Here is a 25809-nt window from a genome sequence, read left to right as displayed (position 1 = left end):
TTTGAAGTTGCTACTGTGAAATTTCAGCTTCTTAACTAGCTGCTGCACAATAAGTGTGAAGTCCTAAAGCCATACCTACGACCCCAAAGATATCCTTCATGGAGGGTATGAAGATCACCAACAAGTTGATAATGACCAAGAGTATGATGGTCACGAAGATGTGACGACACAGATTAAACTTTGTTTTCTTAGCCAGTTCAAATAAAGACGAACGAACCTGCGGGAAAAGAAAACAAAGACTCCATAAGGGCCTGCACTTGCCAAACTCACGCTCTCAGCAGCAACTGACATATCGTTGCACAGGGATTTGTGAAATGGTCTGTAATTTATAGATAGCACAACAGTTTGGGAAGCAGGGGAGCTTGATTTAAGGTGGAAATGTTTTTATTTATAAACTAGAGGCCTGGTGTGCGAAATTCAGGCGGGGGGGAGGGGGATGCCTTTAGCACAGCCTGCACCCTTTCCAATCCGGGACCCCTTGGGTGATGTTCACCTGCTGGAAGTTGGACATTCCTCTCACAATCCTGGACCTCTGGCTCCTAATCACTCACCTGCCTGCCTGCCTGGTCACCCCTAACTACCCCCCCACCGCCAGCCTGATCACCCCTCACTGCCTTTGCGTGCTGGCCTGATCGCCCCTAACTGACCCCCTGCTGGCCTGGTCACCCCCCTGCCCCCAACCCCCCCCCCCCCCCGCTGGCCTAGTTGCCCCTCACTGCCTCCCCTGCCAGCCTAATCACCCCCAATGCCAGCCTGGTCGCCCCCAACTGCCCCCCTCTGCCGGCCTGGTCTCCACTAACTGCCCTGCCCTGCCGGCTTGGTCGCCCCATGCAACCTGCTGTTCAGTCATTTGGTCGTCCCTCACTAACTTCCCTGCCGGCCTGATCATAGGCAGCCATCTTATGAGGGCATGAGGGTTAATTTGCATATTACCTCTATATTATGTAGGATAGACTAGAGGCCCGATGCACGAAATTCGTGCAAGAGTAGGCCTTCCTTCCCCCGGCCACCGGCACTGGCTTCCCTCTGGTACCTGGGACCCAGGCTTCCCTCCGGCCACCAGCAGGCACCAGGGACCTGGTCTTCCCTCGCAGCCTTGGCTTTGTCCACAAGGTCATCCAGAAGGACATCTGGTCTAATTAGCATATTACACTTTTATTATTATAGATTGTTTTCTTGTTTAAAATATGTTTTTTATTGATTTTAGAGAAAGAGGAAGGGAGAGGGATAGAAACATCAATGATGAGAATCTCTGATCAGCTGCCTCCTGCATGCCCCCTACAGGGGATCGAGTCCACAACCCAGGCAGATGCCCTGATCAGGAATCGAACAGTGACCTCCTGGTTCATGAGTCGATGCTCAACCACTGAGCCACACTGGCCTGGCAATAGTAGATTGTTTTCTTTCAGGGGGAATAATTTCTGTTTTTGTTTTCTCTACGGCTAAGGGTTCTCTCCTGGTCCTTCTACATTCCCTGATTGTGTATGATCGAGATTCAACCATTCTACCTGCATTTCTCTATAAAAAAAGAGGGACAGATCAAATAGAATTAAGATTCCCTCCACCAGAGTCTACCCAATATCACCGATCCCACTTTCTTCCTGCAGAATCTCCACAGAGTCTTGGGCTCCTTCCCTGAGGCAGTTTCAATGACACAGGAAAGCTACCTGCAGCAGGCTTTCTCTGGGACGGGCTCCTGAGACAGAAGGAAAGGTGAGACCTCAGCATTTCTCAGGTGACACCGAGGCTTTACTCACCGTGAAAAATAACACCGGCACCGTGAGGATGACAGCCACGATGACAGCCACCCGCACCGTCAGGATGAGGATGTCATCTTTACTCTGGTATTTGTGAAGGAGGTCCGACTGGACGTTTTCTAAAGTGAGGGAAAAGAGGGTAGGGAAAGGAAACAAAGCACATCCCTGAATGACAGCTTTCCTGAACAACAACGAATGTATCCACTGATGGGCAAGGAAAGCAATGATCTGGGCTGTCGGTTAAAACAGTGTATGGAGTTGAGAAGAGAAATGCCTGGTGTGAGGCACGCTCCACCTGTCCATCGGAACTTTAACTAAAGGAATTTATGCTAATCATGAGAAGAAGCTACACAGAGTGGCTACGTTTAATTTATACTAAATTAATCCTAGGAGTAAATTGGGATTAAAAATAGCACAGGTTGCCCTAGCTGGCTTGGCTCAGTGGATAGAGCATCAGCCTGCGGACTGAAGGGTCCAGCCAAGGGCACAGGCCTAGGTTGCAAGCTCGATCCCTAGTGGGGGCATGCAGGAGGCAGCCAATCAATGATTCTCTCTCATCATGATGTTTCTAACTCTCTTTCTCCCTTCCTCTCTTAAATCAATAAAAATATATATTTTTAAAAATAGCACAGGTTGAAGCACAAAGCTATTCTTAATTTAGATTTTCTCCCATTTGGTGCCACATCCAACAACGCAGAATAGTTAGTCCTGCTGAGTGGATAGGTGGACTGCAGGCCACTCGGAGCCTCTTTCAAACTTTCCTCTTACTGCTCAATTTTCAGTGGCCAAGCAACAGGGGTGCCAATGGGACTTAATCACATCAAGAAATAATTATTTTAAAAAAATAAAAGAAAAAATTCTTCTCAGCACTCTCCCTCCAGGGGGCATGCCCAACTCTCCCCGCCCCCCCCCCAGCATGTATCCCCCTAACCTCTAAGGGACCCCACGAAACTTGCAACCAGGCCAGCAATGGGCAGTGGCAACTTGTCCAGGGCTCACCCCCTGAACCTGTCTCCAGGGCCCCTTTTCTCTGACTTCCCAGTGAGCCACGGCAGCCCCGCCCAGGCTCTCCTGTTGCTTCTTCTATGCCCTGTTTCACTCTCCTAAGAATATTTTTGCTGTGGTCAATAAATTCTTGCTTGGTTTTCTACAAAGAAACAAAACAAAACAAAAGAAAAATAAGCAAACAAAAGAAATAATTCTTCTCTTCCATGCATGTTTTTCTTATTTTTTAAAAAAGAGAGCATTTTGCTTATGTACCACCTTGGACTTTTCTCAACTCCGAACCTCAGGAGATGTTATTTCAAAGATAACCAAAGCTAGCTAGCATGGCAGCCACTGAGAGTGAAAAGTGCTGGCTTCATGTCTCCTTTCCAGGGCTTCTCGCTGCACCTCGGATTTCAGTCCCTTTAAAACTTTCTATGTCATCCCTTCACCTCCTTGCAAGGCTCCAACCTCCGGTGAAAAAGTAGGCACTTTATTTTTAATTAATGTGAGGTGTCGTGAGTGTGGCACTTGGCTCTTTCTCCCGTTCAGCATCTGTCTCTGTGTCTCTATTAATGGAATCTGACCCCATTCGCAACAGCAATTAGGAAATTCTCTGATATAGTTTTCACTTTTCTCAGTGCAGGTGGTATGCTTATAAAATGCTCTTCCTTTTAAGGCCAGTATTAGGAGAAAAACATTACAGTGTATTGTTTCGGTAATTATTCTATTGTACAGTCTGCGTGAATATGGAAAGCAGCCAGTGCCATTTGCTTTACGTAGACGAGACAGCACAATCAATGGACAGATGTGTTGCTTTTTTTAACTATCACATTAAAAGTTGTTTTGATAATGATTTTTACGAATATACTTACAATGACCTACATTTATGTACTGACGGAAGTTACTTACCATAGAATGTCAAGTAGCCAAAAATGGCGGTCAAGAAGTACATAACAAACATGGCAAAAAAGGAGATATTTGAAACCATCTGCATCCTTTTTTGTGATCGACTAAAAACAAAGATAAAAGAATTTGAAAAATTAAAAACCACGTTCCTGAATTTAAAGACCAGTGTTAACACAAAAGTGTTTACAGGAACTTCACTTTCTATCAGGGTAGAACAGATCTGACCAACTGAAATTACCCCAGGCCATTATGCCTGTTTAGAATAACTTCTTTTATACCGAAGGGTATTGAATGAGAGAGAGACCCAGGGAACTAACCATTCCTTGAGTGCTCTTACCCATTCTTTGGAAAGAACATCGAGTTCTCATCTGAAGGGCAGAGAGTATTTTTTTAATACTTGTGTTTGCTATTTTCTCCACAGTGAGCATTCACAGGAGAGAAAGGCAGAGCTGGAACTTGGCCTCGGGTGTCCTGTTGCTAATGCTGTTCTTAGGTTCCAGTTTTCCCACTGAGTGGCCCCAGAGGTGCACCTCGACGTCTGCGTGTCTCCACAGCACTAAGTACCCAAATGATCACAGAAGGTGATGATGAAGGGCTGTCTCTTAGGTCAAGTTTACGCTGAGAGTTTGAATGCACCTTACGTTGCTTTAGCTGCCTGAATAATTAGTCTACACGGCTTGATCTCAACAAGAGACTACCAATACTCATATTTGGCTGTGTCATAACAGGGAGTACGGAAGACAAGAAAAACTGAGATGTCCACACGAGAAAATTACAAACTAAAAGCTGGGCTATCACATTGAAAAGATGCCAAAGACAAATTCAAATACCCTAAATACAGGATCATAAAGTTAGCACTGATATCGGTAAATGTAAATATTTCAAAATTTACCTATATCGATTAAATAGGAAAGAGGCAGAATCATGAGGGAATCCAATGCTAAGTGACATCCACTTTATTTTTGTTTCAAAATGGTATGTTTTGAATATACAAAATAACTATATTGTGTATCTTTTCTGAGCTTAAGACTATGCCACATGACTTTTTATATAAAGTCTGGTAACGGTAAGCTAAAAAGAGAACCAATGAGGCTATGTATAAGTAGGCCTTTAGTTTTCTCTAGAAGAGCAATCAAAATCGAATCCATAGAATCATCTTAATCATTTAAAATGACCGACAGAATTCTTTTGTCTAGTTTGTGGTCTTAGCATTAATTTTTCTCTGCCTGATTTACCAGCCTTTTCCATCTAAATCAACAGGCAAATCAGATATCATGTGTTTAGCAGTTTACAGATATTGAATCTGAAGATCATTATATTCTACCTGCCAAGGAAATATAAGTAACATAAAGCAACCCAAATACTTGAACTCTCTAAGTAATACAGTATTTGAAAAACCAGTTTAACAAAAAAAGCCTACAGAGTGTACCACTTTCTATATTTACATCCAAAATACATTGCAGGTTTCTGGTTTTTCTTCCTCTTTTGTTTTTTCTTTCTTAAAATGCAGAACTTGCTCAAGAATGGCAGAAAGTAAATGTTAAAACTGGGTGATGAATCTGTGGGGTTCATTACATGAGTCTGTTTATTTTAATACAGGGCTTGCCTGTTAATGAGGGGTTATAAAATGATCAACGTAAAAAAAAAAAAACACCTCTTACTCTTTAAGCTCGCTGTAGATTGGCAGGACTGATGGATGGCAGACAAATGCAAATGCAATAGTAGGTAGAGCATACACGGTCTATTTGAAAGGAAAAAAAACATTTAAAAAAGGTATTTTTATCATAAAATTATTCAGCTCGAGTATTTCTGAGCTGTAGTTTTATCTGACAGCTCTTCAGAATCCCTGGATTATTTGGTTATTAGGAGGGCTTTGATATCTAAAATAGGAACAGCTTTCCAAAGAGAGTTTATCTAGCTCGAGACATTAGGCACTTGGCTCAGAGAGGTTAGAGACACAGCTCACCTGCAGCGTATTTTACATCCTCCAGACATAGCATAACCCATTTTTACATGGCGCTAACCAGTTACAGTGCACTTTTCCTACATTATCTCTCGGAGTCCTACAACAGCCCTGAGCAGCAGGCAGGCCACTGCTGTTTTTGACCCCTTCCAGCAGGTCAGGTGACATGCCCAGGACTTCCACCTCTATTTGACTGCTCTTTGCTATATATGTAGGCTGCATCTAAACAGACTTAAAAGGTGGCTTCTAAAAAAGAAAAATAGTTCCACATTCACTACTTTGGCTTCATTCTTAGAGTTAAAAGAGAGGCAGAGAGCGATAGAGAGACAGATCTGTTTTCTTAGATATGACTTTTTAAAACTTTCAAACTCAACATAACTTTTTTAAAAATATATATTTTTATTGATTTCAGAGAGGAAGGGAGAGGGAGAGAGAGAGGGACAGAAACATAATTGAAGAGAGAGAATCATTGATTAGCTGCCTCCTGCATGGCCCACACTGGGGATTGAGCCTACAACGTGGGCATGTGCCCTGACAGTGAACTGAACCGTGACCTCCTAATTCCTAGTCAATGCTCAACCACTGAGCCATGCAGGCCAGGCTCAACATAACTTCTTATGCAAAAAGAAATTGGAAGGAAAGGTAACATTTGTCATCCTCTAATTTTGCCCAAGCACTGAACCCACCTCATTCTTAAAAACAAACAAACAAACAAACACAAAAACAACAACAAAAACCCGGTAAGATACAGAATAGAATACTTGTTTTTACACGTGGGGTTGGGTAACTTGCTTGAGGGCTCAAGTCCAAGCCTGATTAGCCCACAGTCCACTGCTCCCTATACTATTAACAATATCGCATAGTATGACGTTTTCGTAAGTACCAACTTGTGGTGGCATGTGTATTTCAAATGTGTAAGCTGGGGAAGTTGGAGGCATTTCTTTTAGTCACCACCAGATAGGAAGCAGTGGGCTGAGGATGTTGTCAATCTATTTTTTATAGATCTATAGGAAAGAGCTGAGACAATCATTGAGAAAGACATTTTCACAGAGAATGCTTAACGTTGTCCTACATGTAAACTGGGTTAAGAGGGAGCATGAAGCCCTAGCCGGCTTGGCTCAGTGGATAGAGCTTCAGCCTCTGGACTGAAGGGTCCCAGGTTCCATCCCCAGTAGGGGACGTGCAGGAGGCAGCCGATCAATAATTCTCATCATTGATGTTTCTATCTCTCTCTCCCTCTCCCTTCCTCTCTGACATAAATAAAGAAAATATATTTTTTTTAAAAAGAGGGAGCATGAAATATAATCCTATCTAATGAAAGGGCAATATGCAAATTAACCATCACTCCATCACAAAGATGGCAGTGTCCAGTCCTCTCAGCCCTGCCAGAGTCCCCCAGTCCCGGGTGGGGAGGGGGAGGAGGGCGGAGGGGCATGGCCGCTGAGAGTGGGCAGCATGAGCGGCCTGGCGCAATGCTTGCTTTGTCGCCGCGTCCAGCTTGGGCCAGCCCCCTGGAGCCAGAACAGACACAGACAAGGATAGGGGGGCCAGCCCACAGCCTCTGCAGCTGAGTGCAGGCCTGGAGAGGAGACGGCGGGCCTGCCTCCTGCGGAAGCAGCGCGGGTCCCTCCCGCCTCCCGGGGAAGCTGCAGGGCTCCTGTGGAAGCAGCGCAGTTCCCGGGGTGCGCTGTGGTTCCCCCCGGCTCCTGAGGAAGCGGCAGGCAGCCTACTGTGCGTGATATTGCGCGATGGGCTACTAGTATTTGTATATTCCTCAAAGGTCTCTAAATGGATTGTGGAATTTGGAAGCAGGGGACTGTGTCCTTTTGAGATTGAATACATTTAAAACAGTTTACTTACTACAAGAATAAGAAATATAATGCCATTAATAAAAATGCTCTTTTTTATATTTAAAGGATAAGGAAACTTACCTTTGAATTGAAGGTAACATATTTTGGCGTACACATGTCAGCATTTGTTGAATTAGCACTTGTTGCATTTAGCCCTGGAACAATGCAGGGAATCTGAAATTTCTTGTAGATAACCTGATATTAAAAAAAAATATGAGAAACAATATAGACTTTATATCAAATAGAGCCAACTAAGGAATAATGGTTACATAGCATTGTACTATGGCAAAACCAAACTAACCATTCCAACCAATACTTACCACTATTAGGAAAAAAACCATACAGCTCAAGGAAAATCCACTAGTATAGCCAAGGTACCCTAAAAAAAGTTTTAAAAAATTAAAATTACTATTTTATCCATCACATTATTTCTTTCAATGACTTTTTAAAAGATACGTTTTTATTGCTTTTAGAGAGAGAGGAAGAGAGGAGGAGGAGGAGGAGGAAGGGGAGAGAGAGCGCGCGCGCGCGCGAGAGAGAAACATCAATGTGCAAGAGAAATATCAATCGGTTGCGTCCTGTATGTGCTCTGACTGGGGACTGAACCTGCAATCTGTGAACAGGCAACCTTCCTGTGCACGGGACGATACTCAACCAACGGAGCCACCCAGCCAAAGTAATGCATTTTTTCCAGCACAGTTTGGGGTTCAAATGTATATAGACATGCCAATGTGAATGTAAGATTTATTCTTTGATAGTGCTACTTGATTTGGCAAAAATGTGACTTTAAGTAAAAACATTATTATGAGTTTTGATTCCAGTTCTCCCTGACACACTGGAGAACAGCTTCCCAGAATCCAGGGGAAAACAGCCTCCCAAACTTAGTCATGGAATTCTGCTGCTGTACGCTGATGGATACCTAAGGCCAAATCCATTCCTCTTTATTATGCACTTGTATACATAATGCTATCAGCCACAATCCTTCTCTTCCCAAATGAGAGGCATGCACAGAGGAGAGGGAGTGATTTCTAGGGATAAACTGAGCATCTGGGGATCTTTACCTTGCTCCCCTTAGAATGTCTGGCAAATCTCCAACCACCGTAACCTCCAGAGAGGCAGAGTTAAGTGGCCTCTCAGGACTGCACTATTCTCATCTCTGGGGGAGAAGGGCCCTTCTCTACTTAAACTGAAAAGACTTATGTGTATATACATACAAAAGCCTAAACACAGACCCAGAAACCAGAACATTAAGTAGTTTGTGTGTGTGTGTGTGTGTGTGTGTGTGTGTGTGTGTGTGTGTGTGTGTTTAACGTCTACTTATAGATCTTACAGAACAGCTACAGAGGCTGGATATTTTTCATACAAAACAAAACAAAAAAAAAACATGGTTAGCAATCATTTTGGGAAGAACTTTAAATGTCTGCCTGGAATTAGCCCAGAATGAAAGGAAATGCATTTTAGAAGGTTTGGACTGGCCGGCAGTGCGGCCACATCATTCGATGTGCGAAACTCCCGTAACATCAGACACACTCGTCTCTGATGATAACACACCTAGAGAAGTCAAAACCAAATGGATATGGCCCAGTGGTTGTTTTCCACTTTCGACCTTTCACTTTTCTCTCTCTCTGTAATGAGGCAAATAACTGAGGTTGGTTAGACTTTGATCATTTAAGAGCAATTCACTATACTCTGGGGAATAAATAGAAGCAACTTCCGGTCTTGATATTAGATTTTTTAAAAAATCAAATTGTCTAAATAATCAGGAGAATTCCATTTTTTTGACTTTTCTCAGAATAGCCTGTAAGTTTGTGCTACTGGAAATATGCACTGCCTGTTGCCGGCCCCCATAGCTCCCTAGAATGATTGCTTAGGAAGTCACATACTGACCAGTGTTTTGTTTTGCTTTTAAAAGCCTTTTTATTGATTTTAGAGAGAGAGGAAGGGAGAAGGGGGGGGAAGGGGGAGAGAGAGAGAGAGAGAGAGAGAGAGAGAGAGAGATCAGAGAGTGAAAAATCAATCGGCTGCCTCCTGCACACTTTCTATCAGGGATTGAGCCCACAGCCCAGGCATGTGTCCTGATCAGGAATGGACCTGGCAACTTTTTGGTGCACAGGATAACGTCCAACCAACTGAGCCACAGTTATATCCCATATTAAAGTTGAGACTGATTAATACTTATAATTTATCATTTACTTAATTTTTACTGTATAAGTGGAAGTTGAGGGCAAAGTTGCTCGTTTTACTAGGTTTCTGATTTATCTGGGCACTGTAGAGACTACGATAAAAGCAAGATCTTTTCTTACCTAAGTTCTTCAGGAGACACAGAGGGAGAATTATGCTGAAGGTGACAATCACCACCAGGACACGGCCATCCACGTACCAGGCTCTGAAAGACATATCAGCGGGGAGGCCATATTTCCTTAGAAAATGACATTTTTTCCCCTTAAGAGTAAAATTTCACAATATATTTTTACTAATATTTTAATTGTTATCAAATTTTATCATTATTCATGTTTTATCCAAACACTTTAACGCAACCACTACTCCTTTACTGCTGTCTTTCCCCCGTGTGACGGAAGAAGGGATATTGTTTTCTTTTCCTCCTCTATTGGCCAATGTGGCATTCCTTTGAATTATTTATGTGGCTTCAAAGCTGAATGCACACATTGCATTCTGTCAGATTACAACTTGTATCATCAATTATTTAAAGAGAAAGTTCCTTTTTGTTTTGCTTGCCTAATATCCTCGAAAAACAAGTCACCACAGGCTCTCTCCCTTATCTCTTGCATTTGACCTTAAATCCTGATTATAGAACACTAGGGCTATGGCTTCGATGACTCTCCCTTGAAAGAAAACAGAAACTAAGACCTACAAGGACAGTTAAACAAGAGAGAGTCAAAACATAATGGCTGTACCAAATGTAGCTGCAACATTTTCCAGGGTTAACTACATCTTTAACGAAGGTGGCTCATGTAAGTTTTGCTTCCAAAATGCTATGTCCCTTCTTTTAAAAAAGGGTCTTAATTTTTTTTTTTTGCATGTTCTACATCTGTGTTAAAAAATACTCTGTATCTGTTCCATTTCACAGAAACTAGACATAGATTTTAGGCTCTTGAGAAAATGCAGCATCTACCATTTTGCAGTCTGACCGATGAATCTGCCTTGGAAATGCTCATATTCAAGGGGTTCTCTCTGCTTCTTTTACTTAGATAACTCCAGAGAAACGTGTTGAAACAACAAACAGAAAAAACAGCCTGGGGAAAACTTTGTTTCGGCAATTTTCATAAAACAAAAACTTTGGTTAGCTCACATTTCGATTAAAAACATTTTAATTATCTTACAAAAAAAAGGGTATATGACTTACGAAAATGTCTCTTCCTTTCCCATTAGAAACTTTATGGCAGAGGGTAGTTCATTTTTGACTATGAAGAGGTAGCTCAGCATTGCTAGAGGAAAATGAGAACATTTTAGAAAGAAGATACTGAGGTTCATGTTGCAAGCCGTATAAAAGGTTACCAGCCTGTTTTTAGAGTAACCTTCAGTAAGACACAAAGACAGCGTTAGATACTCTCACAGTTTCCTTGGTTTTAAATAAGTGACTGCTGTCTCCGCTTTACTTTACATGTTGCGTTTTAGCAATGGGAATAACTTATTGAATTATGTTAAAATTCATGTGACCACCCAACCACCAGAATTAGAAAACATAATAAAGTTCACCTACTTTATTTTTTTAAAATATATTTTTATTGATTTCAGAGAGAGGAAAGGTGAGGGAGAGAGGGAAATATCAATGGTGCGAGAGAGAGTCATTGATGAGCTGCCTCCTGCACGTACCACACTGGGGATTGAGCCCACAACTTGGACATGTGCCCTGACTAGAAATTAAACCGTGACCTTCTGGCTCATAGGTCGACACTCCACCACTGAGCCACGCCAGCAGGGCCACCTACTTTAAAGTTAAGTATAAAAGCATGTTTGTGTTTGTTTTTACCTCCGGTGTTCTGTAGAGAGGTGGCTCCAAAGATGACAAACTTCCCTGTGGTGCCGAAGACCTGCTCTCCCAGCTTTTCATAAACCATGCAACCTATTTAGACATCATATTTGAGAACACAAGAAATGACAGGGCTCTAAAAGTTAAAACTAGCCAAGATTCATCACACTACTGACTATTCCCCAAGTTATTACATGTCTTTCTCAAAACCTCACAAATGGCCTTCTTGACTTTGCAAGGGTTAAGGACATTCTCGTTATAAAACAGCCTCGGCCACTGGTTATGCTCATATGCATGCATACAGTCCTATGGTTGATCTCTTACCTCCTCAACCCTTCCCTCCGCCCCCGCCCCCCCTCCCGCCTTCCCTCAGAGGTTGGACAGTCTGATGCTTCTATGACTATTTTTGTTCATCAGTTTATGTTGTTCATTGTATTCCACAAATGAGTGAGATCGTGTGATATTTATCTTTCTCTGACTGGCTTATTTCGCTTGGGGGGTGGAGGTGGCTGAGGAGAGGTCAATGGAGGAAAAGGGAGGCTTATGTAATACTTTAAGCAATAAAGAATTTAAATTAAAAAAATAAATAAAAAAAAACAACCTCTTGACATTTTTAAATGTCAGACATGACCACGAATTCTCCTTTCTCAGGTTGGCTACAAAAGCATTACAATTCAACCATTAGGTCATAAGGCTTATTTCTGACTACCTTAAATAGTCCTTTTACTTTACTGGGGGAATTCCCCACTCGGACATGTTGTCAGGTCTGGTGAATATCATTAAAATAAAGATTTGATTTAAAAATAAAAATCCTGACAGTTGGGATAAAAGGCTCTTTTTGAATTAATAACCTGAATGTTTAGGTTAACAAAGAACTATCTTAATCATATTCCTTCAATGTCTCATGTATTCTAAATATAATAACAAGTTCAGAAACATGTAATAGTCACACCATCAGAATTCTGATTGTTTGTAAAACTTAGTTCAAAAATAAGCAACTCACCTAAGAGAGCAGTCAAGAGGTCTACCTAAACAATAATTTGGCTCTAGCAAAATTCTAAAGTATTCAACTAGCCTTTCTCAATAAATACTAAGATTCAAAGCCATCCATTTTTTAAAAAGTGTTTCTATTTCTTTATGACAATTCAGCTGACATTTTCAAAATGTTCACAGAAAGTAATATGGGTCAGGCTAAATTAAACTTTTGTTTAATCTCTCATAAGACTGATGTTTAAACCAGACAATGGTTAGACCCTCAATTTATTACAGAATGTTCCAGTTAAATGGAGTTGTCTATATACAATAACAGTCGGGCAATGTAATTTTAGCTAATGCAAAAGTCAAAGTATTACAAACATAACCCATTATCCCAGGAATAGAAAATAAACACTTCAGGTATTACACTGCCCAGAGTTCTTGAAATCTTTTCCTAGCACACTCACTCCCATAGTCCCTCGCGAGTAACATTTTCTCCTTGAAATAGGCACGGAAGAGAATGAAAGCTCTGTTTTCTTTTAGAACTTGGAGGCTATAATATAAAAAACATGGGATCCTTGTTCTGAATTTATAAAGACCCGGGGAAAAACAAAAGCCTTTAAAACGAAGTCATCTTAAACTAGGAAGAAAAAAAAAAGAGGTATAATTGAGGGTTTATTTAAATGACAACACCATTGTGCACTCTTCATGACAATTTAATTTATAGTTGCTGTATCTATTTCTCTGGGTAAATACTACTATAGGTCTTCCAGTGACTGTCGGCCAAAGTACTCTTTTTCTTTAATAATCAAGTTCCTGAGCAGGAAGAGCATCATTTGTTTACAATTTCATCACCATCAAAATCATTCCTCCTGGCTTTAACAAAAGTAGACCTATTAGCAGCTTACCTGTTTCCTTTGAACAGATCAACAGAAGGTTTATTGAATATATAGACAGCAGTGTCACCGAAGACAAAAGTACCCTAAAGCAAAAAAAAAGAAATCATGTCAGAACTATAAAAGAACATACTCTGACCTTATGTTTTAGAAAGCCAGAGGCTTGTTTATATGGTTAACACTATTTGTAGATGGTATCCGAATTGTGGAATCTATTAGTCATACCTTCTTTAAAATCCTTGATCAAAATGTTCTACCAAATAAAGAACTGCCCATTAGAATCTGAGTAACGAACAGTTCAAATCCTTTACGTAATTCAAAGCCTAAATAGTAATCTGAGATCATTTCAGTTGGGATGACTCTAAAACAACATTATGAAGGAGAGATTTTGCAGTCTATGTGCCCTGCTCCCTCTGAGTAAGGAATGAGGAGGAGTGTGAGGACTGGGGAGGCTGGGGGAAGGTTTGCTGTGACCCTTTAGGTCAGTGACCATGTGACTTTGGGCAACTGGCCCAATTTCTCCCATCCCTAGATCACTCACCTATAATATAAAGACACAAGCCAAATAATATCTAACATTCTTTTTTCCGATTTTCTATGGCTATTTATGAATCTATACATCGGACCATTGAGGTCATTCACTTTCTTTGCACCTGGTTCCTCTTGAAAGCATAAGCACCTCTTTTAATGGATGGGAAACATTTTGACAATCAAGCACAATGAAAATACTTTTTTGGATGATGAACTCCTGTTTTTGTTTTAGTACTTCTGGCTCATTATCCAATCCTCCTCAAGAAAAAGCACAGTTAAAACAAGGTGGCAGATTACATAGATTATGTCTGTATCATTTGGTTAAAACAGACATCATCATGGAAACGAAAGCCTATTTATTAAAAAGAAAACATTTCCAATCCCCCAGATGAAACCACTCACTCCCTGATGTAGCGAAATACATCCCTAGCATAGTACGTACATGACTGTAATTGATTCTCTGTCTGAGTAAGTAAGGCAATTGTTTTTCTAGCAGGTGCTACTGACAAGTCCTTGGCAAACCTGCAGTTCTCTCAGCGTGGGCTGTCTCCCTCCCAAACCCTCTCACCACCTCTCACACCTGCTGAACCTCTGCCCTCGGGCCCAGCTCAGATGTCACCTCCTTGGGTGCCTTCCCTTGCCCCAGACAGAAAGACTGCTCCCTAGCTCTCTCTCTTTGTTTTCCCCATATCCACTGGGAGTACAAAATGATCAACTGCAGAGTAGGTGGGCTGCCAGAGATGGCCAGAAAACACAAGAGGAACAGAGCTCAGCAGAAGTAAGACAAACACTGGGAGAAAGAATAGAAACCCCAGCACTTTGGATGGAGGTTAACAAATAAAGGAGAATTTAAATGAAGATCTGGCTGTCAGGAAGTGCCTTCATATATAGACCGAGTTAGGGAAGATCCTTGAACAGGAGGGTGATAAAGAGGGTAAGTCCCTTATTATCTATTCCGGCTGAGGGACACAAGAAACTGAGAGCAAGCATGTTTTATTAACCACTCCAGCAGTTTCGAGATATGTAAGGGAACATGATTTGATATGCTCTGCCAGAGGGTAAGATATAGGAGACAGCTGTGGTATGATTTTTCTTTCATCTTTTAAGATAAACAATATTTCTGCGGAAGAAGTAAGCTTCGAGTTCCACTCGGAGTTCACACATGATTTTAGGGGCACTGAACACTAAGTGGCAACTCTGACAGGTGCATGTGACAGGCCACCGAAGATTTCTGTGTGGCACAGAACAGCATGGGCTTCCCAGCTGGAGGCAGGATGGAGGCAATTTTAGGATTAGCCACGTGCTACGCTAGAGTGACCACGTACCCTGCTGAGCCAATTCTCCTGGGACTGACCTGGGGGAGAGGGGGGGACTTACCACTGGGCCCCAAGCTAATGAGCAAAGAGTATGACCTTGTAGGAGCTTTGTGCCTAGCAGAAGGGATAATTACCAAAATCTACGTAATGATTAACCAAAGGCCCTACATCCGGGCAAATGGGTTACTTATTAGCAAAAGAAATATTCTAAGGAAACTTCTTGGAAACTGCTCTTGGTCCCCTTTAACACATTCTATTCGGTTGAATCTCTTTGTAGATGATGCTCATCTGGCCTGTGGCCCTTGGCAAGAGATAAAGAATTTCTTCATAAACTCCTATTGTTTCTTTTTCTTTTTTTTTAATGGGAGACGGGTGTGTGTTTTTAATCTGCACCCAAGGATAAGTTTTTCATTGATTCCAGACAGAGAGGAAGAGATGGGCGAGAGAGAGAAACATCAATCCATTGCCTCACACACGAGCCCCAACCAGGGATTGAACCCTCAACTTGGACATATGCTGATTGGGACTCGAACCCGCAACCCTTCAGTGTGGGGGACGACATGCTAACCACTGAGGCATACTGGCCAAGGCGCTTCTTTTTCCTTTTCAGGTAAGGGAAGTGTTGATCAGGGAAGATTTTAGCAGGGATTTTACCCTCTTTCCCACACTTAACAGGAGAATGAAGTCCTCCCACAGTGATGAGAACTCCCTGCTCATGTGCTTAAGAGACATAACCTTGCACCCCAGACAAGAGCACCTGCACAGAGAGAGTAGGATAGCCTTTGCCTTTGGCCACCCAATCTCCGAGGACGCTCCTCTCATCTCTCCCAAAATACAGATCTTCCCTCCAAAGACTAAAAGTGAATAAGAACAAAAATATTTTCCTATCAGGTCACCCCTGCAGATCCAAATTCTATATGTAAGATTCTAAGACTGCTTTTGGCTATAATAGATTCTAGCATTAATGGGATTAAATTTTTAAAAAGTAGACTCTTAGAAAGGACCAATACATTGTCTAATGGGCTGTAATAGATCCGAGAAAAGTTTGAGGATCCGGTCAGAGATCTCAGAGACACAGAAATTGTGACATCTAAACACAAGTAACCTCAAAGACACAGACAACAGGAGGGTGGTTACCAGAGGGAAAGTGGGGTGAGGGAGGGTGAAGGGGGTCAAATATATTGTGAGGGAGGGAGACTAGACTTTGGGTGGTGAGCACACAATGCGATAAACAAATGAAGTATTACAGAATTGTACACCGGACACCTATATAATTTTATTAACCAATGTCACCCATATAAATTAAAACACACACACACACACACGCCTCGCTATAAAATGAGATCATATGACGTACTCCCGCCCTGGCAGCAGAGCCCCTGGAAGAGGTGGAGGTGAAGGGGCAATCACCCTTGTGGATCCAGAAATAGCTCGGATGGGGCTGCCACACAGGTGAGTGCTTTCAACTCTTCCAGGACCCACTCCTCTCAAATACAGAACCCTTCCCGGCACGCCTCTCCCTGTCCTCTCCCTGCCAGCGACGGGCAGAGCAGCTTTTCTTGGTTTAGTGTGTGTGTGAGTGACGTCAGGATCTTGTTACAGTGAAGATTCTGACTGAGTAGGTCTGGGGTGAGACCTGAGATTCTGCATTTCTAACAAGCTCCCAGGTGATGCCGGTCATGCTGGTCCACGGGCCCCTCTTGGAGCAGCAGGGCTTTAAGCTGAGCTCCGGCCCTGTGGTATATACATCTCAGTGTTTCTGATTCTCACAACCACTGAAGTAGGGCTAAACCGCCCGCCACACTGTCTGCAGGTGGGTGCCACGCCCGCATTACAGCGCGATTACCTGTAACGTGGGCCCACGGCTGCGCAGCTGAGACTGCACTTAGAGCTGAATTATTATCATTCCCTGAGTCACTGACCTGCCCTCAGTGTGAAAGCGAGGTCTTATCTACTTCCTTTGGTCGACTTCCTCGGGGCACTAGGGCCCTGAGGTATATATTCACCAAGGTACATGCTTTCCACCCCCTCCTGTCTGCCTCATCCCAGCCCGTTCCTTTCCTGGGGCTCTCGAGGCCAGAGAGCCAGTGAGGCCAAAGGCCTGGAGTAACCTCAGTCCCCAGTCCTGGGAGGCTCCGAGGAGCAGAGAGCTGGGCCCTCTGATGGGGGTGGCAGATTGGCCTCCCCCACATACCCAGCAGGCTGGAGTCTTTTGCTGCTGCCTCCCCCATGCCTACTCCCATGGCAAGGCCCTGGGACCCAGGGCACCAGGCCAAAGAGTCTTCTTTTTGTCCTTCATGGCCTCGGGCAAGTTTTTCATAGTCTTAATAGTATCTGGCTTTGTGCTTAGAAATAAAACACATGTTCACCAAGGTATATATTTCTTAGTTTCAACTCCACTCCGCTCCTCCACCAACCATGTCTCTATCGTTGCAAAAGGGATATGAGGCTCAGCGCACGATATAATTCTTCCTCTTCTAAACCTGGTCAAAGGTATAAAACTGTTACCATCCTCGATCCAGTGAGCAGAAAGTCCGCATACAAACCCCCTGCACTGGAGGAAAAGTGATCTTTATCGCCAGTCCTGCCTTCATCCATCAGCATCTCCCACCATCTTCAGGCCCTCACTCCAAAACTCAAGGACACATATGCCGGTTGAAGCAAAATATCTACACGAAAATGTAAAACTTCGGTACAAGGAAACATACTGTTTACTGGCCAACCATCCTCCAGTCCTTCCCGCTGCTGTGACCTCTCTCTCCCTCAGTCCCTTCTACCTCTTACCTTTCTTCTACATTTCCAAACTGTCTCCCCCTCCTGCACGTTTTCATTCATCTTTTATTGCCATTAGCTCCCCCTGCTCTCCCATTCCACCTCCGATTCTTCCCAAGGGAAACGTCTGTATGAAGTAAAGATTTAAAAGCACTGCTGAGAGGTGCATGGTGCTAGCTGGGGAAGAAGGGAGAGCTCTGGGCATCCTGGAGAAACCAACTGAGAATGGTCAGATGTGGGGGTTTCCCAGGCTAGTGTGCTGGCCAGCCAGTGGGAAAGGAAAGTTAGCGGGTGGGAAAGAGAGGGCTGTAAGTGAGGGACCGTGCCATCTAAGCCGAGCAGGGAAGGAAACAGACATTCAGCGACAGAGACGATGCGAGTATGCAAGGCTGGGTGCTGGGAGTAGACGAGGTTGTGGTCAGAAGTCGGGTCATTGCAGAGGTGGTGGTGCAGCGTGGTTCCTGGCCCAGGGAAGCCAGGCAGGTGGGAAGCTTAAGTGGAGAGGAAAGAGGACACAGAGGAAGAATGGTTTATTTCTTGAGAGCTCAAGTGGAAGGAGATAAGGTGTCCTGGGTCCCTAATTCATGTGAAAGTTTATTTTGAAAATTTCAAAAATTATCTTTGACATACAAATGCATTTCCTGGAGCTTTAGTTTACTTTAATGGGAATTCAATATAATCAATAAAACATTTTCTTGATCTTTACTAAAATTAAATATCTGGGTATTTGTTATGTTAGGTCCATGCTAAGCACGTATTAAAAACATGTCACTTAGGAGTAGTGCAATTGCTATCTATTTTACATATAAGAAAGTTGAAGTTCAGAGAGGTTAAATATTTTGTTTAAAGTCACATAGCATCAGAGCCCTCAGGCCTGGGAATCGGACTCCAAAGTCCTTATCACCATCGCGCTATGCTGTCTGCCCAAGGCAATGTGCAGAAAATGTGTAGGAATGAGAGCAGAAGACAAAAACTTAGCTTAAAATACATCAAACTATTAACAGAGCTCAAGTTTGAACAGTGACACTTTGGATGATTTCTTTATACTTTTTAAATTAATTTCATGCATTTTCAAAAAAGTCTTTAATGATTATCTTACCTTTACAATACAAGTATTGAAACAAAAAATATAAATAGCCTTTCAAATATTATTATTCCAAGCCCTTTTGGGGCAGGTGGTTAAATCCCAAGTTCATTAATATAGCCCCTATTTCATTTAAAGAGCTCACAAAATACAAAAAGAAGCAGAAACATTTAATCATTCAGTCCTGAAATGGACATCTTAGTCATTAAATTCTGACTAAATTTCAACATTCTGAGGGTCAGAGGCCCAGCACCCTGGGATCTGATAGCATGTGACTGTTTGTAATATTTACCAACTGAACTAAGGAAGGAAAGGATGGTTTTAAAGGTTGGACAGGGAACAGGTGGTGGTCAATTATTTGTATAATTCATTCTATGTGTTTCCTTGTAGGTAAATCTAAATTCTTTGGTGCAAGCCTCACTGTTGGTTAGATATTTTATTTTGTCTAGAGAAAGAAATATGTATCACTGATGACCAAATCAAATAATATCTAACAGATTTATTCCTAAAAAGAAATAAGTATTTAAAAGAGGTATGCAGATGGAAATATAATTTGTCAGTTTAGTTGACACTTTGTGAGGTTAAACAAGTTAGGAGGAGGCCTGAGTTTAAATGAGGAAGTTACACCGGTAAGAAAGTCATATGCCCACACCACTTCCTGTTTGCCTATAGTACTTGGTAGAGCTGCGGGTTTGTGGGCGCTCCATTTATAACTCTTGGCGTGTCCTTCCTCTTCTTCCATTCCCAAGAATAACCGGTTTCCCTTCTCCTCAAACCTAGAACCTTTCCATCATTTTAAAATGATGCCCCCTTTATCGTACTGTAAACATGTACCTCTTCAGTAACAGAAAAAGTCCATGTGGGATTTTTGCACATGAGTGTGCAGATAACACACTCTTACCTCTCTGGGGCCGAGAGAACTGACTTCTTAGACACATCTTAGATGATTCACCAACTAAGCACAACTGCTCAATTTTTAAAAACAATGGGTGGGACTCATCTGCTACGATTGTTAACTCTTCCTGTTTACAAAACAGGCACTCATTATTACACAGTACTCATTAAATAAAGAAATGTGCTATACTTGGTGGGTATTTTGGACTTTCACTCCATTAGGAATGATGGGTTTGGGGCTTCATTCATACTTTCCTACTGTTTCCATGGTAACGGTGCACATTTAAGGAGAGATGGGAGAGTTAAGAGGAAGACTCCATGGGTTTGTTCCCTAGAAATGATCTGTGTCCCTTCCCTTTCCCACCACCAGTTAGTGTCCTCCAGGGCAAAGTACTTAGCCTCTATGAATCTTACTTTATCTACAAAATGAGAATGATAAATAGGATTGTTATAAAGATCCCATGAAACAGTGTGTACTTTATAACTATCTTTTAAAATATATATATATTTAAAAAATAAAAGCCATTCTCAGCTAGCAAGTCATACAAAAAGAGGCTGCAGGTGGCTTTGGCCTATAGGCTGTCGTTGGCCGATACAGATGTAGATCAGTGATACCATGTGTCTGATGTAAGGTGAAGCCTGTGGCCATAGAGCAAAGCAAAACTGACTGGCCCTTATAGGGCCAGTTTTCCCAATCTACTAAACCAACTACCACGCCGGGAGTAATAAAGTTCAAGTTAACCTTGAAAATCCAAACTTCTACACTCTACTGACCTATTGTGTTGATCCACACCTGTCCTACTATAACCCAGAACAGTGAATGGAAAAGGCATCCTATGCATCATGGAGGTGAATAATCCTATTAAAATCTTAGTATAGTTAAGTTGCTTCTTGCAAGCTAAGAAAAACGCAGTGCTCCAAAATGTACCGGATGCAACTCAACACCGATAGGACTGAGCTCCGTGTACACTCTCTTGCGCATGTGCGCGCAGATACACACTCCCACCTCTCTGGGGCCAAGAGAATTGACTTCTTGGAACCCCTTATCAGACACATCTTAGATGACTCACCAACTAAACCAAGCTGCTCAGTTTTTAAAAACAGTGAGTGGGACTCACCGCCTATGATTGCCAACTCTTTCTGTTTACAAAATAGGCACTCATTTTGTGTAGCACAACGCTCACCACTTTCTCATTTCCCTATTTCTGAAAAGCTTCTTATTCCAGGGCATTTCAATAGAGTTCAGTGGCACTGTCACTGTCCTTTTTACATGTATTTCAATGTTGGCAAGCCTGAATGTGCCATTTCTCCCCTTCCAGTATTATTATTCCCAAACAAGAGACTCTGATGCCCATGATTTTTGCTGCCAGCTGAAGGACAATTTTCTCTTCAGATCATTTCTAGGGAGCAGTGACTATAACTCAAAGAATTTTAAAAACAAGTAACTGATTGACAAGACAGAAGATGAATGCAACCAACCCATGGACCTCCTAGGATCATCCGGAAGAGCAGGGTTTCCTTACTGACTTCCTCTTTTGCCCGGTTTTTAAGACAATTTGGTCTTTCCTTGGGAGGCAAAGAACTTCTGGCTCAGGAATGCACAGAAAAGACAATGTAACATTTACAGGGAATAACTTGAGAAATACCACCCGGACCATCTTTGTTACGTTAAGAGCAAAATTATCTACTTGGTGGGTGTGATTCTAACTTTCTGAGCAATCATAGCTCAGGACTATGGTAGAGCACTTACAAAGGTACTGCAATTTCACTCCAGTTTAGTAGAATTTGCTGAAAAAGGTTTAGAGACCTTAGAAAGCTATGTTGACACAGAACACAAACCTCCTGATAATGAAAAGCCCATTTCTGCAACACAACAGTAATGATCAAATACCTATAATAAATGAACAGCACTTAGAGCTATATATCGATGAGTCTATAGTTCCAATTCCATTTCTGTCTATCCCTTGTGTAGTCCCAATTGTAAAACACTGAATTTAAAGCATAAAGGCACCTGACAGTCTGGTCTTAATTTATAGAGACCCTTATTTTTTAGGTTTACCCTTACTGGCATGGCTATTCAGTGGCTTGTTTTGTAAACACTGTAATTATAGACAACACGATGTTGCATATTTTTGGTGGTAGGATAATGATAAGTGGTCCACAAAGGTAAATATTTCGAGAGAGACAGGGACAGAGAGACAGAATGAATTCACCTACAATCGAAGCAAACAATCAGCAAAGCGAAGGTAATTGCTGTAAACTGACAATGACAACTAGTATCCTTTTTGCAAATAGCAATTTAACAACAAATGCCCTTTTAGCAACGCAATACTAATCTTGAACAGTATTTCTTAACAGAAATACTCTGAACTATTTTGAATTTTCAGATGAAGGAAGCATTCCCAGGAGAGTAACCACAATAACCTTGTGATTATTTTCATTACATCTCCACAGCCTACTTAAAATTTGAGGGTGAACTAAACCTTTCAGTTATTTTTGTTTCTTCTGATAAGTTTGCAACAATGATGAGAGCCACTGGTTTGCCCCAAAGCCTTGTTTTCCGTTTTTGCAAAGTCGAATTCTTACTTATTCATTCATTCGTTTATGTCAGTGAAACATTCTTGAGAATCAGCTACATGGCAAGCACTGTTCTAGATCTTGTTGTGGGGGAGAGGATTGAATTCAACAAGGAAGAATTTGACATTAATCCTGCCTTTGTAGGGCTCACAATTTAATAGGGAAGGTTAACTATATACCTAAATAATGCCTTTCATCTGGAAGAATCAGAGAAGCATTTTTGGAGATGGCCCCTGACGTGGGCCTTACAGGACCATCAGGATGCACCATGGGACTGCACATCCCCAGGGCATGGGAATGGGGAGGTGGAGAGGCCGAGCTGAGAGGCATGGTGCAGGCGGCCCCTACGGAAAAGAGGGAGGTCAAGTGTGGCTGATGCAGAGGCAATCTGAAGGGAGGTAAGGTTGAAAATATAGTTTAGGCCCTAACCGGTTTGGCTCAGTGAATAGAGGTCCCAGGTTCGATTCCGGACAAGGGCATGTACCTTGGTTGAGGGCATATCCCCAGTAGGGGGTGTGTAGGAGGCAGCTGATAGATGTTTCTCTCTCATCGATGTTTCTAACTCTCTATCCCTCTCCCTTCCTCTCTGTAAAAAAATCAATAAAATATATTTTTTTTAAAAAAGAAAATATAGTTTAGACAGGTCGTACAGCACCCATTTCTCATTCTAGCTCTCATGCATGGTCTAAATATCTACACTGAAAATATTTTTCTTCTCAAGTTTTCTGTAGGTAAGAGGAAAAGGAAAATGTTGCACTCGTTTGTTTTTGTTTGTTTGTTTTTTTAAATATATTTTATTGATTTTTTACAGAGAGGAAGGGAGAGAGAGAGAGTTAGAAACATCGATGAGAGAGAAACACCGACCAGCTGCCTCCTGCACATTTCCTACTGGGGATGTGCCCGAAACCCAGGTACATGCCCTTGACCGGAATCGAACCCGGGACCCTTCAGTCCGCAGGCCGAGGCTCTATCCACTGAGCCAAACCGGTTTTGGCTGCACTCGTTTTATGTTCCCTAAAATACAGCTGGTTTTATGTTCTCTAAAAAACAGCTGTTTTCAATAGTTCTTTCCCTAACAGCACACAGTGAAAAAGGTAATTTAAAGACTATAAACTTTCCACTCCCAGTCCATCCCCAGACCCCGAATCACTATCCAGAAGTAACCACTGTCAACACTTTTCTTGGGTTCTCTACCCAGATAGTCGGCAATTTATGCGTATGTACACTCTCACCCCATGCTCACTTCACCCAACATTCCGTTTGTTTTCACATCATCATATTCCTGGGAAATGGTTTCCATATCAGTATAGACAAATCTATTTTACTCTTTTTTAAAAAATATATTTATTGATTTTTTTACAGAGAGGAAGGGAGAGGGATAGAGAGTTAGAAACGTCGATGAGAGGGAAGCATCGATCAGCTGCCTCCTGCACACCCCCTACTGGGGATGAGCCTGCAACCAAGGTACATGCCCTTGACCGGAATCGAACCAGGGACCCTTCAGTCCCCAGGCTGATGCTCTATCCAGTGAGCCAAACCAGCTAGGGCTATTTTACTCTTTTAAAATATCCTAGTTTATGGAACTACTCTGCTTATTAGATCAATTCCCTAATAATAAACTTGGCTTTATTTGACTTTGGTGTTACTTGGTTTTTAATTCTTAAATACAAAAAGTTTAGTTAAATCCTTGGAAGAAATTAAATCCAAGGGCTCCTGAAGTCAGTGGGAAATATTAAATAGCACATGAGGCAAAGTCAGGCACAGCTATGACACATAGGAAGCAGTTCAGAAGGTTCATGGGTTTTGCAATATACGTTAGGCATATACGTTACTTGCCATGACCCGGCACGTGACCACCACCCTCCTCCCCCCGCACTCCCCCCGCTCCTTGTCTACAATGTGGTAAACTCGATATTGTAAAACTCATTACAATAAAGGTGATGGTTCGTGGTGGAACAGGAGTAAAATAATTCAGGAATACTGACTGATTCTACAAGGTGATTTAAAAGCGAAAGTATCAACTTGCAAGTTTCCACTGATAAGAATAAAATTCCCCTCGGGATGTACATAAATAATGTAAGTTTGGTTTCTGAAGAAGGCAACACTAAAAGTAGTGTCTTAGATCACACAGGTTCTAGAGTCTGGGTGGAATCCTGGATCCCATCCTTTCTAAGTCATTATCAAGCCTCAGTTACTTCACCTGTAATATGGCACTGATATTTACAGTGCTGTTGGTAGAGACCAAATGAGATAACATGGCATATGTGGGGTGGGGCAAAAGTAGGTTTACAGCTGTTCCTATGGAAAATAATACAATAATTAATAAATTATCTATTTGTATAAAAACCCTGGGTGTAACACATCACGTCTGAAGCTCTACCAACCAGAAGGAAGTCAGTCCTGCAGGGGCTGTCTTGGAAATGGCTGTGCCCTCCCCGAGCTGTTTTCCGTGAGGGCGAGATTTCAGGCAGAAACCTGCCCTCGGAGCGTGGATGCACTGAGTCCTGGGTCCTCTTAGCAACAGCTGCGCCCTCCCCGAACGAGCTGTTTCCGGTAAGGGCAAGGTTTGAGGCAGGAACTGGCTTTCGGAGCATGGAGGCACTGAGTCCTGGGTCGAGTTGCCAAGGGCTGCGCCCTCCCCGAGCTGTTTCCCGGGAGGGCGAGGTTTGAGGCAAGAACTGGCCCTTGGAGCGTGGAGGCATATCTTTATAAAGTTTTAATACATTATATTAGAGGTCGTGGTGGTAGTTTTACCCACACGTCTACAGGAACTGCTGCAAATTTACTTCTTGGTGGAAGCAGCTTTCATTCCCAATATAAATTACCAATTCCATTAAATGAAACTTCAATTTCTAGACTCGATATAAACAGTGAAGTTGCTAAAACTATTAAAAAGGCCCAACTTCTCATTATTGATGAATGCACTATGGCATCCAGTCATGCTATAAACACCATAGATAGATTACTAACAGAAATTTGAATATTGTATTTGGTGGGACGGTTCTCCTTCTTGGAGGGGATTTTCGACAATGTCTCGGTATTGTACCGCATGTTATGCGATCAGCCATAGTACAAACGAGTTTAAAGTACTGTAATGTTTGGGGATGTTTCAGAAAGTTGTCTCTTACAACAAATATGAGACCAGAGGATTCTGCGTATAGTGAATGGTTAGTAAAACTTGGAGATGGCAAACTTGATAGCAGTTTTCATTTAGGAATGGATATTATTGAAATCCCCTGTAAAATGATTTGTAATGGATCTATTATTGAAGCTACCTTTGGAAATACTATATCTATAGATAATATTAAAA

At 42.2% G+C, this 25809-nt stretch overlaps 1 protein-coding gene across 1 annotated transcript in view; it reads right to left on the bottom strand.

Moving 5' to 3' along the window:
• The window catches only part of SLC38A1 (solute carrier family 38, member 1), a 75535-nt gene that overhangs the window by 8002 nt on the left and 41724 nt on the right, over positions 1-25809 (bottom strand). The window contains exons 6-15 of the mRNA XM_014548594.1: positions 13338-13411; positions 11455-11547; positions 10828-10909; positions 9767-9849; positions 7784-7842; positions 7545-7658; positions 5312-5391; positions 3654-3754; positions 1758-1876; positions 41-217 (exon numbers count right to left, since the gene is read on the bottom strand). Of these exons, the coding sequence (XP_014404080.1) occupies positions 41-217; positions 1758-1876; positions 3654-3754; positions 5312-5391; positions 7545-7658; positions 7784-7842; positions 9767-9849; positions 10828-10909; positions 11455-11547; positions 13338-13411 (982 nt within the window). The remainder of the gene's footprint in view (positions 1-40; positions 218-1757; positions 1877-3653; positions 3755-5311; positions 5392-7544; positions 7659-7783; positions 7843-9766; positions 9850-10827; positions 10910-11454; positions 11548-13337; positions 13412-25809) is intronic.

The sequence above is a fragment of the Myotis brandtii genome, unplaced genomic scaffold, assembly GCF_000412655.1.
Source record: "Myotis brandtii unplaced genomic scaffold, ASM41265v1 scaffold517, whole genome shotgun sequence".
In the NCBI taxonomy this organism is placed as follows: Eukaryota; Metazoa; Chordata; class Mammalia; order Chiroptera; family Vespertilionidae; genus Myotis; species Myotis brandtii.
This window is presented reverse-complemented; position numbering and strand designations above follow the sequence as displayed.